Here is a 14,234-nt window from a genome sequence, read left to right as displayed (position 1 = left end):
CACCCTAATTTATCCAGATCAGCGAGCGACTTAATTTTAAATTTAATGCCATTCTTGTTCACAAAGATGTTCCCATCCAAGGACCAAACAGCTCTGTAATTAAATATTTTGACCGCTTCTTGATACAACCGGTGGCGCACCCTCGTCAAATCCGCCACAATTGAGTTATTTTTACCTTTAAGCAGTTTCCTGTTGTGCATGACCATTCTTCGTTCTCGATAGCTCACAAATTTAGCGAGGATAGTTTGCGTACCGTGTTTCGTAGGTTGACCAACTGCATGACACCGATCAATCAAATTGGTCTCTCAAATTGGTTATCAATTGAATTAACAAATTTTCTACAAACGTGTTTTTCTTAAAAACTATTGCTTTGATGAAAGTTTTGTAAAAGACCAATCGATAGATAATTGATCACTTTACACGCGTAGAGAGCAATGGCGTAGACAATATTTTTAAAAAAGTGCTTTTTATAGCAGATAATCTTTAATTTTAAAGAAACTTTGATCCGCTATATCTCACCAACGAGGCATTTGCGACCCCATGTATATTAAGACTATTCATCTTAATTTTTCATGTATTATCTACTGTAGAAGTCTATCAGCGGTTTTTTAAATCACCCTGTATTAGTTACTGGAAATTTGAAAAAATTTACTTCACTTACAACAAATTTCACTTTGTTTAATGATAGTAACAATAATGAAGATTTTAAAACAAATTAAGGCAAATCAATAAGTCCATGATTGAATAAAAGTTCATAATAAATAAGAGTTGATTTACCCTAATTTTTTTTTGTGTTAAATCAATGTACATTGATACAATTAATGTACCCGATGGCTAATTATTATGATTTGTTTCATTATACTTTTGGAATTGGTCAATGCAAATTTTCGTTAATAAAAACCTTATAATGTCCATTTCTTTACGATCCTAATACTTCATTCATAGTTTTATTTCCCTACTATTTTAACACATTTTAATATTGATTGAAATCAATCACATGAAATAGTTTGATATCTTTCTTTCCTTGAATAATGTCCTTAAATCCTAAAATATCTTTGGATGTCATTGAATATCTTTGTTCATTCTTAGAAATGTTTTAAAATCGCTTGAAAATCCGTGAGATTAGATAAACTTAAAAATATTCAAGAAGCTGATTATTATATCTAAATTCCTGGACTTCATTAGAAATTCTTAAAACTTCATAGATATCTATACCGGGAATTTCGATTAAGTCGCAATATATGAATGCAGTAACAGAGCTGGGCAGTACCCGAGTAAAAATACTCAAAAATGTCGGAGTACATTTTGGAGTACTCGATACCCGGTACCCAGTACATTCGAATCAAATGTACTTGGTACCCGGTTCGTCAAATACTCTCTATTAGTACCTGATACCCGCATCGCATATTCGAGTACATTATTTTCGGGTACTTGAACAAGTTTGAGCGAGCTTGTCTGAATACTTTTTTTAAACAAATTGAAACATTTGATTGAATTGCATTTTTGTATTTCATTCATCTGATCTTCTTTATGATCCTCATCTAGTGCATGTTTCTTTTCTTACTAATGGAAATCGTTATTAGTCTCATTTTTTTGGCAATATTTTAATATTGTATTTCTTTACTTATTGATGGGACTATGGAGATTTCAAGTGATGCAGAACCAGATCCTTTCCATAATTCATCAGAAAGTGATGAAGACTATATCAAAATATCACACTATTTTAAAAATATTCCGCCATCGACTTCGACTTCTAGGGACACTGAAAGGGGAGTTGCTAGCCCCATTTTTGCATCTACATCCACATCTTTATCAACTACAACTGTAGTAAGTAATGTTGAAAAGTGCAAGAGCACCCCAATGCTGGACGGAACATTTTTCTTGGTTGAAACGTGTGACAAGAATTCGCATGTCGAAGCTCTGTGCCAGTTATGTCTTTCTTCAAAAAAGATTATTAAGGGCTCTGCCGAAAGTACGACAAATTTTGTTAAGCACATAAAAAGAGTGCATGGAAACAAATCCTACGATGACTATGTCAAACAGAAAGAGAAATTAAAAGACGAAGTAGTACCCAAGTTAAAGGGTACTACTTCGAGAATTGGTCTAGCAGGTACAAAATCCAAACAAGCAAAATTGAGTATCATGAATCCAAAAAGTGTGGTCATGCAGAAGAAGTTTGAAAAAAGAATAGTGTATTTCATTGTCAAGTTTTCTAAGGTTGTTCGATGGATGAATGTTAATGTCCCCGAAGAAAAGCTACAATGAGACTTATTAATGAGATGTATAATTATTATATAGAAAATCTTAAAATCCTAAAAAGATATTCAAAAACAGGACTATGTTTGTAGCACCGCTGATATATGGTCCACCAAAACAAGAAGTTTCATGGGTGTTACATTGCACTAGATAGACGCAAACTTGGAGTGAAAGTCAGTAGCTTTAGCTTGCAAAAGATTCTCTGGCACACATAACTACAACTACATTGGAGAAATGCTTGAAAACATCAATTTGAATTTTAATGGTTCGAATTTTGTTAAAACATTCCGTGAATTCTCGGTTACAGAAGAATCTCAAGAATTAAAGGTTACAAAACCAGACACAGACATGCACTAGATGAAGATCATGAAGAAGATCAGATGAATGAAATCGAATATGATGAAGAAGTCACGTTCTGTGAAATCGAAGTTTCAAATACATCTGACAATAGAATAATGATGCTACCAGCGTATATTCTATGTGCCAACCATACGTTAAATTTAATTGCCACAACCGATTGCAAAAATGCAATTTAAATGTTACACTAAGAACGAGACATACACAAGTTTTTTCAAAATGTAATATCTTATGGCCAAAAGCAGGTAGACCCAAAACTGTTGAAATAATCAAAGGGGTTTTAGGACATACTCTAAGTTATCCAGGAATATCAAGATGGAATTCCTATTTTGATTCGGTTTCCCAGATCTTGAATGTAAAATCAAAACTTCCGTCTCTTTGCCAGCGGCTTAACATTAAAAATTTTAAGGAAACCGAGTTGCAGTTGCTCGAAGAGTACTGTATAGTATTGAAACCTCTTGCTTTAACACTCCACGTTTTGCAAGGACACGATTGTGTTTATTATGGATACGTACTGCCGAGTCTTCTTTCTCTGAGAAATAAATAGGAAAAATTACAGCTCCAGTATATGAGTCCCAATGGTGAATTACTATTAAAAACATGTATGGATAGCTTAAATAGAAGGTTTTGTGACATACTTAATTTGACGTCAGAGCAATTATTTCCGCAATTGTTCATCCCAAATTTAAGTTGCGATGGTTTAATGTTTTTTTAAATAGTTGGTAATCATGGTAAACATGGAGGTTCTAGCGATAGAATATCTAATGACTTCTTTGATTTTAATGAACCCGAAACATCTAAACACGTTATGAATACCTCTCAACCTGCCACTGAAAAGGAAGCAGTGAAAACATCAAAAATTGAGTTAGAGCTATACAAATATCTTGATGACAAAAGGAGCGGAATAAATAGCTTGAACGATTACCCAATAACAAAAAAAATATTTTTGAGGTATAATACTTGTTTACCTTCGTCTGCACCAGTGGAGCGATTATTTTCTTTTGCGTCAATAGTGAAATGCTCTCAGCGATTCGAGTTTCGAAAAATTGGTTATAATGAAGGCCTATTGGCCTTTATTAAGTAACGCAATAATATAACACTTATCAGGTGGTATTTTTAGGATTCCATTTTTTTGTTTTCTTTTTCAAGTTATTATTTAACATTAAAAACTATTTTTGTAGAATATTTTATTTATTTTGCATAACCCAAACATAAATTTTAGCCAATTGTACTTTTTAAAAATACCCGAAAAGTTCCGGTACTTGTACTCCGGGTACCTCAATTATGACATATACCCGGTACCCAGTACTCGAGTACGTTTTCTCAATACGCGGCACAGCTCTGTGCCGCAACCATAGTTACGAAACTACTATGCACTTACACATAAAATGTAACATAGCTTAAAGGTGAGTTTAGACATGCATAGATTTAGTGGCGCCAATAAAAACTAGCGCGCCAGTAAAATTAAATTGATCGGAAAAGTCTGCACCCTTCTGAAATCACTGGCGCCAGTGATAACAAATACGTACAGCGAAACAAAATTTGCGTGTGTAAACAAATGCTTGCACATTGGTTCGACAGTTTTTAGTTAGATTTTCGTTTCGGTTGAGATCCTAATTTGTGTTTAATTTGGCAGAACTGACCATCAAATTTCTTGAAGGTTATGAATCTTTTCCGTGTTTATGGGATGTATGTAGTGCTTATCAGAACACAATCCTGAAGAGTATCAAAATTTTGCTTTGTCATTCGTAGATGATTTTTATAGCTTGCAGAATCTTCGGTTGCGAGTTCTCGTAGAAGTTTTGTAGAAGCACCCAAAGTAGGTCGTCGTTTCTTTTTCTGTATTTCTTTTATCATTTGTTTGCACTAAAAGTTTTGCGACTACTTTGCATGCTTCGGAAAGTTCACTCGACATATTACGCACTGTGCAATACACTTTAAAAATGAAACTGGCGTGTCACTTATTTTTGTTTTCGCACATGTAGTGTAAACCTTTACTGGCGTGCAAATAGAACTGGCGCAACTACTGGCGCCACTTAATCCATGCATGTCTAAACTCACCTTAATAGTGCAGGCATTGGGTAGTTTTGCTTGGAAAAAGGTGACGTCCTTATGACAGTTCTGAGTTTTCGGCGCTCTTAAGAGACGCACGGCTAACCCCGAATGTTTCTAATTCTCGGTCTAATGTTAGTTCCACTTTTCGTTCAATAAAAATATATCACAAACCGTGTTGAGAGACGTGCGGCTAAATCCGAATGATTCTAGGTCTTGTGTTAGTTCTAGTGATAGTGCTAGTGCAAAACTAACACTAGAAACTAAACTAGAAACATTTGTCTTCACACGCATGGCTAAACACAAAATTTTCTAGTTCTAGGTCTAGTGTTAGTACTCGCTTTAATTCAATAAAAATATGTACCACAGTGATATCTAATGCTAACTAGCGCTACTTAGTACTGTCACTAGAACTAACATTTGACCTAGAACTAGAAACATTTAGGTTTAGCTGTCTTAAGAGGCACATAGCTAAACCCGAATGGATCTGGTTCTTGGTCTAGTGTTAGTTCTACTTTTTGTTCAATAAATACATAACACAATCTAACGCTGAATAACAATTAAAACTAGAATTAGTACTAGACCTAGAAACATTCGGGTTTAGCCGTGCGTATCTCAAGACAGCTAAACCTAAATGATTCTAGTTCTAGGTTTTATGTTAGTTTTAATGATATTGCTAATGTAAAACTAGAACTAACACTAGAACTAGAAAGGTTCGGGTTTGCAACAGCTATACAGCAGCAATTCCTTGTTTTACAATTATGCAAAATACTCAATAATATTGTTGGCAATAGTCCATTCGACATTTTTAGTTATTGACGTTGAGATTCATGTTAAAAATATGTATCATATAAATTTTTCTTTCTGCCTTTAAAAACGTCAAATTTTAAAATTTAGACAATTGATTAAAACAAAAAGATTGTTCAAACTATCAAAATTTGTTCAACATTGTGTAAAAATCTCGATAACAATTTTTAAATACTGATACAATAATTGCAAAAGATAACATTTTACAAATAAACATAATAATATAAATATATGACTGATTTCCTTTTAGCTATCTCTTATCTTATTGGAGGAAACAAAGTTGTTTTCTTATTTTTTTCTTATGTTTTTGATTTATGACAGACAATAAATCATAATTGCCAAAAATAAGTCGAACCATCGACTTATTTTTAACTTTTCTTATTGCATGGAATATTTAAAAGGAACAAATCAAAACTTAATTAATAGCTTAATAATACTGATATAAGGATCTACTTCCTTGTATCAATTGTATTATTCCAATTAATTGATTGGAATGATTAAATTTACATTAGAACAATACTGTTGATAATTGCATTATCTAATCTGTTGTTGTCTCGTTCTGAATTTTTCTTAAAACAACGTAGAAAGAACGTGTACACTTTTTTTAAATATATTCCAAACAAGATCTTGTTCAATGACAATAATTTTTTTGATAGATTATTAATGAACTTAATTTTTTTTGCGATAATATTGGAACATATTTAGTAATGAATTAAATGTTAAATTTCGTTTTTGTTTTAATAGAAATATTTAAAAAAAACGTTAAATACGAATCTAAGAAAAGTCGTAGATTTTATGCCCAGAATTTAGTTATTACAACTATATACCTGGTGTTTCTGTAAGTCGTGGCATAATGTTAATCACAAATATTAATGAGTTAAAATGATGACGATTCGTGTAAACATTTTTGGTCTAAACCCATAAATGGTTCGATACAGGCCATCAAAGTTTAAAAAATTTTAAGCATTTTCTTAAATATTTTCAATATGATTTGTCTTCGAAAGATAAAATTTGGTAAAGAGTGTATAGATAATAGTTATCTGTAAAAAGTACTTTCTTCTAAAAACGCTGCATCAATAATACATTTTTCCATCATAGTGTGGCATTTTTTAATTCTTGTACTGTCGACAAATGGTATGAATACAATTGCTGTTCATGTAGAACATGCCAAAATGTACCTTTGGATATTCTGAAATGTTGAAACTGTTGCTGTCAACAGTACTAGCAGTACTTCGGTCTGCCACAAAATCCAAAATGTTTTCTTCTACTTGGGTCTGATTCCCGTTATTTACATACTTCTGTCTTCAATTTCCTGTTTCACGTAAATGTGTTTCGATATTTAGAAATGTTTTTTCCATCAGGTTGTCTTTACTTACAATTTGTTTCCATAGGCATCTACGACTAATGAAAACAATGGAGGTTGTATCTTTTTGGAAATATCTCGAAAACGATGCGTCTAATAGTCTAATCAAAAATTTCTTCTGAATCAGGTTTTTAGAATCAGTTGGAAAATTTAAATTTGATTTAAATATATCAATGATTAAAATTTTATTTTGTACTGGTTTTATTGTTAATACAAATCCGCTTTACCTGTTTCGATCTTACAGGTCATCTTCAGAAGCGTAAATGTTTTGGCACATCAAATATAAATTGTTACTGTAAACCACAAAAGTAAATGTAAAGCTTAAGTTTAAAAATGTAAAAATTACAATTTAACATGTTAAAATAAAATAAATTATAATTATGACGTTACAATGAAAAGTTACAAAACAAAATGGTTGAAATGCAAGAAATGATCATCTTAGTCATTTATGGGTTTAGATCAAAACTGTTTACACGAATCGTCATCATTTTCACTGTAGTATTTGAGATTAAATATATCTTATATATAATAAAAAGTTGTTTATTTTTCTAGATTGATTACATCATTAAAGTAACTAACCCTTGGAAAGTAGTTAGAAAAATATAGAATTTAATCAAACACTTATACAATTTATCAATGTGTTCTATCCTATCAATATCAAAAAACAAGGTGTTTCATTTAATCATCAATCACTTGAAATTTTTATTATTCCTTATCTTTCCGGTCTAAGGGCGATATATAAGACGAAAATCTAAAAATGGCTTACTACATCGTCGATATCATCGTTATGAAGTAAAAGAAATTGTAAAAAAATGTTCGGACAATTTATAATTTTTACTATTTTAATCGCCGCAGTTTGTGCCGGTACAGTTAGAAATTTTACTACTTTCGAAACTGCACAAGCGTGTAAAGCTGAGAGTTGTGTTTTACCAAATTGTAGGTGTCTATCAACAGAAATCCCTAATGGTTTAGATGTTAACAGTATACCCCAGGTATTTAATATATTTTTTATATGTTGCGATTCTAAAGTGTGATTTTATTACGCTATCATATAGTTATTTTTGTTTTTTTTTTCTTTGTAGTTGGTTCTTCTAACTTTTGATGATGCTGTGAATACGGTTAATTTTAAATATTACGAAGAAGCTTTCTTCAATAGAAAAAATCCGGATGGTTGTTCCATTGGAGCAACTTATTATATTTCACATGAATACACTGACTACTCAAAAGTCCAGGAATTACATGCTCGCGGACACGAAATTGCTCTTCATTCTATTAGTCACGAAACCATGACTACTTATTGGGACGATTTGTCTTTAGATGGTTACAAGGATGAATTTGGTGGTGAAAGGACTCTTATAGCTAAATTTGCTGATATTCCTGAAGAAGATATTAAAGGATTGAGAGTACCGTTCCTTCAATTACCAGGTACGACTTTTTGTAAATCAGCTAACAATAAGTCAGATTTAAATTATTCTTTTGCACTTGTAGGTGATACTAGTTTTCAAGCTATCAAAGATCTTGGCTTGAAATACGATTCATCTTGGCCAACTTTACGATATCAAGACCCACCTTTATTCCCTTACACTTTGGATTATCTTTCAAATCAAGATTGTCCAGTTGGAAAATGTCCAACAGTTTCACTTCCAGGTGTTTGGGTTCAACCAATGGTTGATTGGACCGGAAGTGATGGCAATGTTTGTGCTATGGTCGATTCTTGTGCTACGTAAGATAACATCCACTTGCTTTATAAAAGAAGTTCTTAATATTTTTTTTAGTCCTGATAATGCTCCAGAACTTCTTGAATTAATGAAATCAAATTTCCAACGTCATTATACCTCCAATAAAGCCCCATTCGGTTTTTATATACATGCTGCATGGTTCGATAAAAATCCCGTTAATTTTGAAGCGTATAAACAGTTTTTGGATTACTTAGGAACTCTCAATGATGTCTATATTGTAAGCATACTAACCACACGATTAATTGACGATGATTAATTTGAAATATTTAGGTAACCGTTCAAAGAGGTATTGAATGGGTTCAAAATCCAACAACAACCAAAGACTTGAAAAACTTATGGCCTAGTTGCCCAAATACATACGAACCGACTTGTGAGGCAACCGTATGCACTTTAAATAAGGGTGAAGAAGTAAGATATATGACGCAATGTAGCGATTGTCCTGATGTTTATCCATGGTTGGGTAATCCATTAGGAATTTTATAGATGTTTATTAGATAAAAGATGTTTCGGATGTAATAAAGTATTTTGGAGAATTATTTTTTTGTTTTATTAAACAATAATATCAAAATTTACAAATTAGAATTAATTGAAAGTAGAAATAGTGATCAACACTTACAGTGGAACGTGGACAAAACATTCAACATTTATAAGAACACAAATATAAGAACATTACAATAAAATGCTTTGAGACTATTTGACCTATTGGCAGTAAGTAAACTTACTTAACCCGCTAGCTATCCCTACATAAATGGATTATTTAGAGAATAATAATCCATTTATTGATAGTGTGTATATTATGACGTATAGTAGTCAACACTAAATGGGCATTCTTTATGAAGTTGCGCATGTAAGTATCGCAGCCATAATAACGATGATATGTTGTCCCTAAGATATCATATCCTGGTATCTTACCTCTAACTCCGAGCTATTACTTGCTATCTGTGTGGGTCTCTTGAATGACAGCCACGTCTATATCGTTCTGTCGAAGGAATTTTGAAAGATATTCACAGTTAGCATAGCTAATTGCTTTTATATTAAGTTAGCAAATGCAGAGAGTGTTTCTTAGATTTTTTGACATATGGTCCTGATCAGGACCGTTTGGTATTTGAATGGGTTCCATGTGTCTTTAGTCCGAAGATCCTAACATTAATCTGAGTGCCAACTGTTTTAGTTTATTTAGTGTTACCCAAGGTGTACGAGCAGCATTCTGCCACAAACCTACAAAGAAAGAATGCTCCCGTAACAGAGTTCAAGAAAATAACTGACAACTCACTGCTGCTAATTCATGAGGACCTACCGTATCATGATATGAATCGTCTCAGATTCCGACATCAACTACATCAACTCTGAATGAGAAAAAGACTGGAACGCCAAAGCACCATCAAAATAAACCAATAAGTCCTCCCTAAACAAGAACCAAAAGGATTTGCAGAATACGTACAGAATAGCTTCTACAAATAGGGAGTGCGATACCATATTGTGATATGGTATCCTTATCCTAACGCTGTAAGGGACTTCTTTGATGCTAAACCCGAAACTCTTTGCTAGCCGAATTAGGTATAACATTTTAGATTTTGATTGTACTTCCTATTGAGAGTTTTATATATTGTTTGTAACTTTTACCTACTATTCTATTGTGTGTGTTATATATGTCATACGCTAAATAAACAAGTTTACTGAAAATGGCTTTATGAGAAATTGAAAAAAAAGTGGAGAAATTACGATAAAGAACACTCATCTGATCAGTCTTTAAGGGATAAAGGTTATAGTTTGGATCATAACAACGGCCAAAATTTCGAAAAACTTAAAATTTAATCAGAAGATATTGCACCCATTTTTTTATGTGTCTTCATGGAATGCTTTTTTCATATTAATGTTTACCTAGACTTATTGTTAGTGTTCTAACACCGATGCAATCATCGTGTACAATCATCTATACACAAAAAAGGTAAAATTAGATGAATATGAAATAATTTTGCAAGTCTTTTTATATAGTTTGTAACATCCATTGAACATCGTACCAATCTCAGATGATAATACAGATATAATACAACTCCTGGTTGCATTATTTTTGTCAAAAGATGCTCTCTCTGATGCTCTTACGCTCCTGCCATTTCATAATGTTTTCTTTTGGCATCCGTGTTAGAGTAACCCAAAGTTTGATGTTACTGAAACGTCAAATTTGTCAATGATCACAGATTTGAAGATTTCCTTCTTATTATATGTATATTTAACGTTCAAATAATTCGATTTTTTTAATTTATGTGTCCCGTCTCGAATGAAACTTTTATTCTCCGTTTCCCAAAATTATTACTTCATTACTACTTCATCCTAATCCTACATATTAAACTTATTTATTGCTATATATAGATATTCAACCTGGCATTCCAACGTTTCAAAGTGTCAAGAGACTGTTATTGCATTTATGGAAATCATTACATATGTACCTATGAACAGCCACAACTACCAGAGCATATCAGAGATGCCAATTATTATCAATTAAGTTGCATTGTTACATGAACAAGCATTATAATATGTTTTATGACATATTTCGGAAAACTCCTTGAAACAAGTTCTCGTGGTCTCTAACATCTACTATCACCTGTGTCATAAAAAGTAATTTTATACAAAACTATTTAAATCATTGTAGGTATCCAAGGAATAAATAAGTAATAAATTCTGTAAAATATCTATGTTTACCATTGTGTTCTAACCATTCTCGCCACTCTCTTTTAACCTTTAACTCTGCAAAAGCTTGAATCTATAGCATTTTGGGAGTGTGCAATATTCTAATTTATGAAGAGCTTGTGGACTCTTCATAAATTAGGATATAATGGTCTGCAGAATTATGACCTGTATTCTCTTAAATTCATGACACTAAGACATATTGTCAACTTTGCAACTACAGGAATCTAAATCAAAATACACTTATGTGGTTACTTGAAACCAAAGCTCTGTACAACTTTGCAAAATCTTGCATATTTAATGTGTACAGCTTCAACTCTCAAGACTCTGCGTGAATACAGGTGTAGTGGACTACACCCTAGTAATCTGCAGATGTTAACTGCACAAAGAAAAATTTATCACTTATTGTAATTCAGAATTATCAGAATTATATCATATGAGCCGTGGCAGATGATAAGCTGCAACAAATAATAAAGGGTGACTATATAATAAAGGGTTGTCTAACATAGTCCAACATATCAGCGGAATAAAATATTTGTGAACACATTTGGGACATGCTAGGGAGACGAGTTAGAGCCCGTTGTGGTGCTATACAAACGCTAGATGATCTCCGAATAGCGCTAGAAGAAAAATGTAACCAGATTCCCCAAAGTGAAATTCAAAACCTGATTCGAGGTATGCCTCGAAGGATAGTTATACCATTCAAGGGAGGGGAGAAAATATCCGTTATTAACATTTTGTTTGATTTACTTGTCACAGTTTAATTAAATTTCATCGACATCCATGACTTATTTTAATTACTGATGGCGCTGCCGAACAAGCTGCATTATCTTTTAGAGCTTGTAACTTTGGTGTTAACAACAATAGAAACTTGAACAAAAAACAGAAGTGATCAGAAGACGAGACTACAAGCTCTTTATGTTAATTAATTTCTTTTGTCGGCGCACCCCATAGCAAGTTTCAAAGTGTAGGAAGCAAACACGCATTAACGTTATTCACCATTGCTGAAATTGAAGAGCGCCAAAATGGGGAAGGCGAAGAGAATATTGGCAAAGGGTAGACTATTCAAATAAAATTCAAATCGAGCAATACGTTCAAAAGTTATTGCAATTTGAAACTGGTCATCATTTTAGGTGATGCGTTTTTTATGCCGCGGAGTGTATATATTGGATCTAAATCCTCCTCAGGATCTTCCTCTCGAAGACCAGGCTTCACAGTGATAACTCTATGTTTCTATAGATCTTTAGATATGATTATATAAGGTATTGCATAGTAAGGTTGTTGGTCAGTTGGTCAGAAGGTTTGTTGACCAACTTCATTGCTCCACTGTCATCCTCCGTCTCACCCACGACTCTGCCTGACCTAGTATATGTCATTATTCCACTTTTCTCTATATTTAACGAACTTTAAACTTGAAAAAAAGTTCGAAAATTTACAATTATTGAAAAATACTACACTAAGGTCCATTACTACCATCTTTTAGTTAAATTTATCTTATAGATAAACCCATTTACTAGCCAATCAGAGCGTGTGAAATAGCCGTAACCGTGGTAATAATCCCTTAGATAGCTTAACCAGAAGATGGTAGTAACGAGCCTTAGGTCCACTTTTACCATCCTCCTGATAAACTATCTTAGGGATAATTACCATGGTTACAGCGGTTTTAAGCGCTCTCATTGGCCAGGAGCGCCAATCTATCTATCGGATAAATTTTTCAAAAGGTGGTAAAAACGGGCCTAAGACTACCATCTATGTATTTTATGAACAGTACTCTAAAAAATATTAATATTGTGTATTTAGTATCAAATCTCATCAATTTTTGTTTCTTTTTATGTGCTATTCAATATGAGTAGCAAAAGCTTAAAGCGTTTAATCAAAAATATAAGTAAGTATAATTTATAACTTTTTAATTCATTTGAGTTCTTTCTCTTTGTGAACCTATTTTCAGGCCATCTTTTGTATTATACTTAGCGTAATAACATCCCACTTATACTTACATTTAGTTAAACATGAATCTCTATAATATTTAAAATATTATAACAATATTTTAGATATTTTAGGGTTTGGCGAAGAAGAAGCATTTGGGTTTAAATGAGTAAAAGAACTCTATCATTGAATTATATATTTTGTAAATGAGCCTGAATTCTAGATGTAAGTCTTTAAATATCTGTGCTTTTTTCACTTGTATAGTTTAAAACTGCCAGAGATTACTTTATGCATTAAGTAAATATCGTTTATGTGTGGGTTAGGACCTTTTACATAGATCAAAGAACGATAGCCTACAAAAGTTAAGTTATTTGAGGCGACTGTATGTATTTCTGAAAGGTATAACATTTTAAGGACCAAATAGAACACCTCAAAAGTGAAAAAGTGTAATTAAAGTATTTGTATATCACGAAAATATCAGTGTAGATATAGAGAACACTAAATTCTGGGTGTAACATTCTACAACCAAATAGATTCATTGCAAGGTCTCAAAAAATACAAGCCTAGGCAAGGTAATAAAGGATATAAAATACACATACCTTTGACGAATCACTTTTTTCATGTTCTTCATGATTAGGTATCTTATCAAATCATACCTACTTCGTTTAATAATTCTAATCAAAAAATTAAATTCTTCAAATCATTTGATTATTCAGCTAATCAGCGGCTTTCATGGTATTCTTGAAGTTGTTTGATTTAATTCATCTCAATAAGTTTCCTATAAATTTTCTACTTACAGTTTTCTTTGTTTTATTGTCTTGTCCAATGTCCAATGTTTTTATCGCCTCGAATCAAATGGTTAGGTTTCCACATATTTTATCTTTCATTTACATTACTGTTAGGTGATCTCTCGATTTTTAAAAGTTTAATTCCATTTATTTACATTGTTTTTGGCAAATACTTTTATTTTCTTTATTCATAACCCATACTGATATATGAAAAAGGATAAGAAACCTCTCATACTTTAATGTATCATCCTTATTCTAGTG

At 32.4% G+C, this 14,234-nt stretch overlaps 1 protein-coding gene across 1 annotated transcript; it reads left to right on the top strand.

Moving 5' to 3' along the window:
• Nucleotides 1-7,601: 7,601 nt before the first annotated feature.
• On the top strand, nt 7,602-9,110 carry LOC111422778 (chitin deacetylase 7-like). Its single transcript, XM_023056007.2, has 5 exons — nt 7,602-7,827; nt 7,918-8,260; nt 8,324-8,558; nt 8,611-8,791; nt 8,845-9,110. Exons 1-5 carry the CDS (start codon nt 7,648-7,650, stop codon nt 9,055-9,057), a joined length of 1,152 nt encoding a protein of 383 aa, XP_022911775.2. The 5' UTR covers nt 7,602-7,647; the 3' UTR covers nt 9,058-9,110.
• The last annotated feature ends 5,124 nt before the right edge of the window (nt 9,111-14,234 follow it).

The sequence above is a fragment of the Onthophagus taurus genome, chromosome 1 (assembly GCF_036711975.1).
Source record: "Onthophagus taurus isolate NC chromosome 1, IU_Otau_3.0, whole genome shotgun sequence".
Lineage (NCBI taxonomy): Eukaryota > Metazoa > Arthropoda > Insecta > Coleoptera > Scarabaeidae > Onthophagus > Onthophagus taurus.
This window is presented reverse-complemented; position numbering and strand designations above follow the sequence as displayed.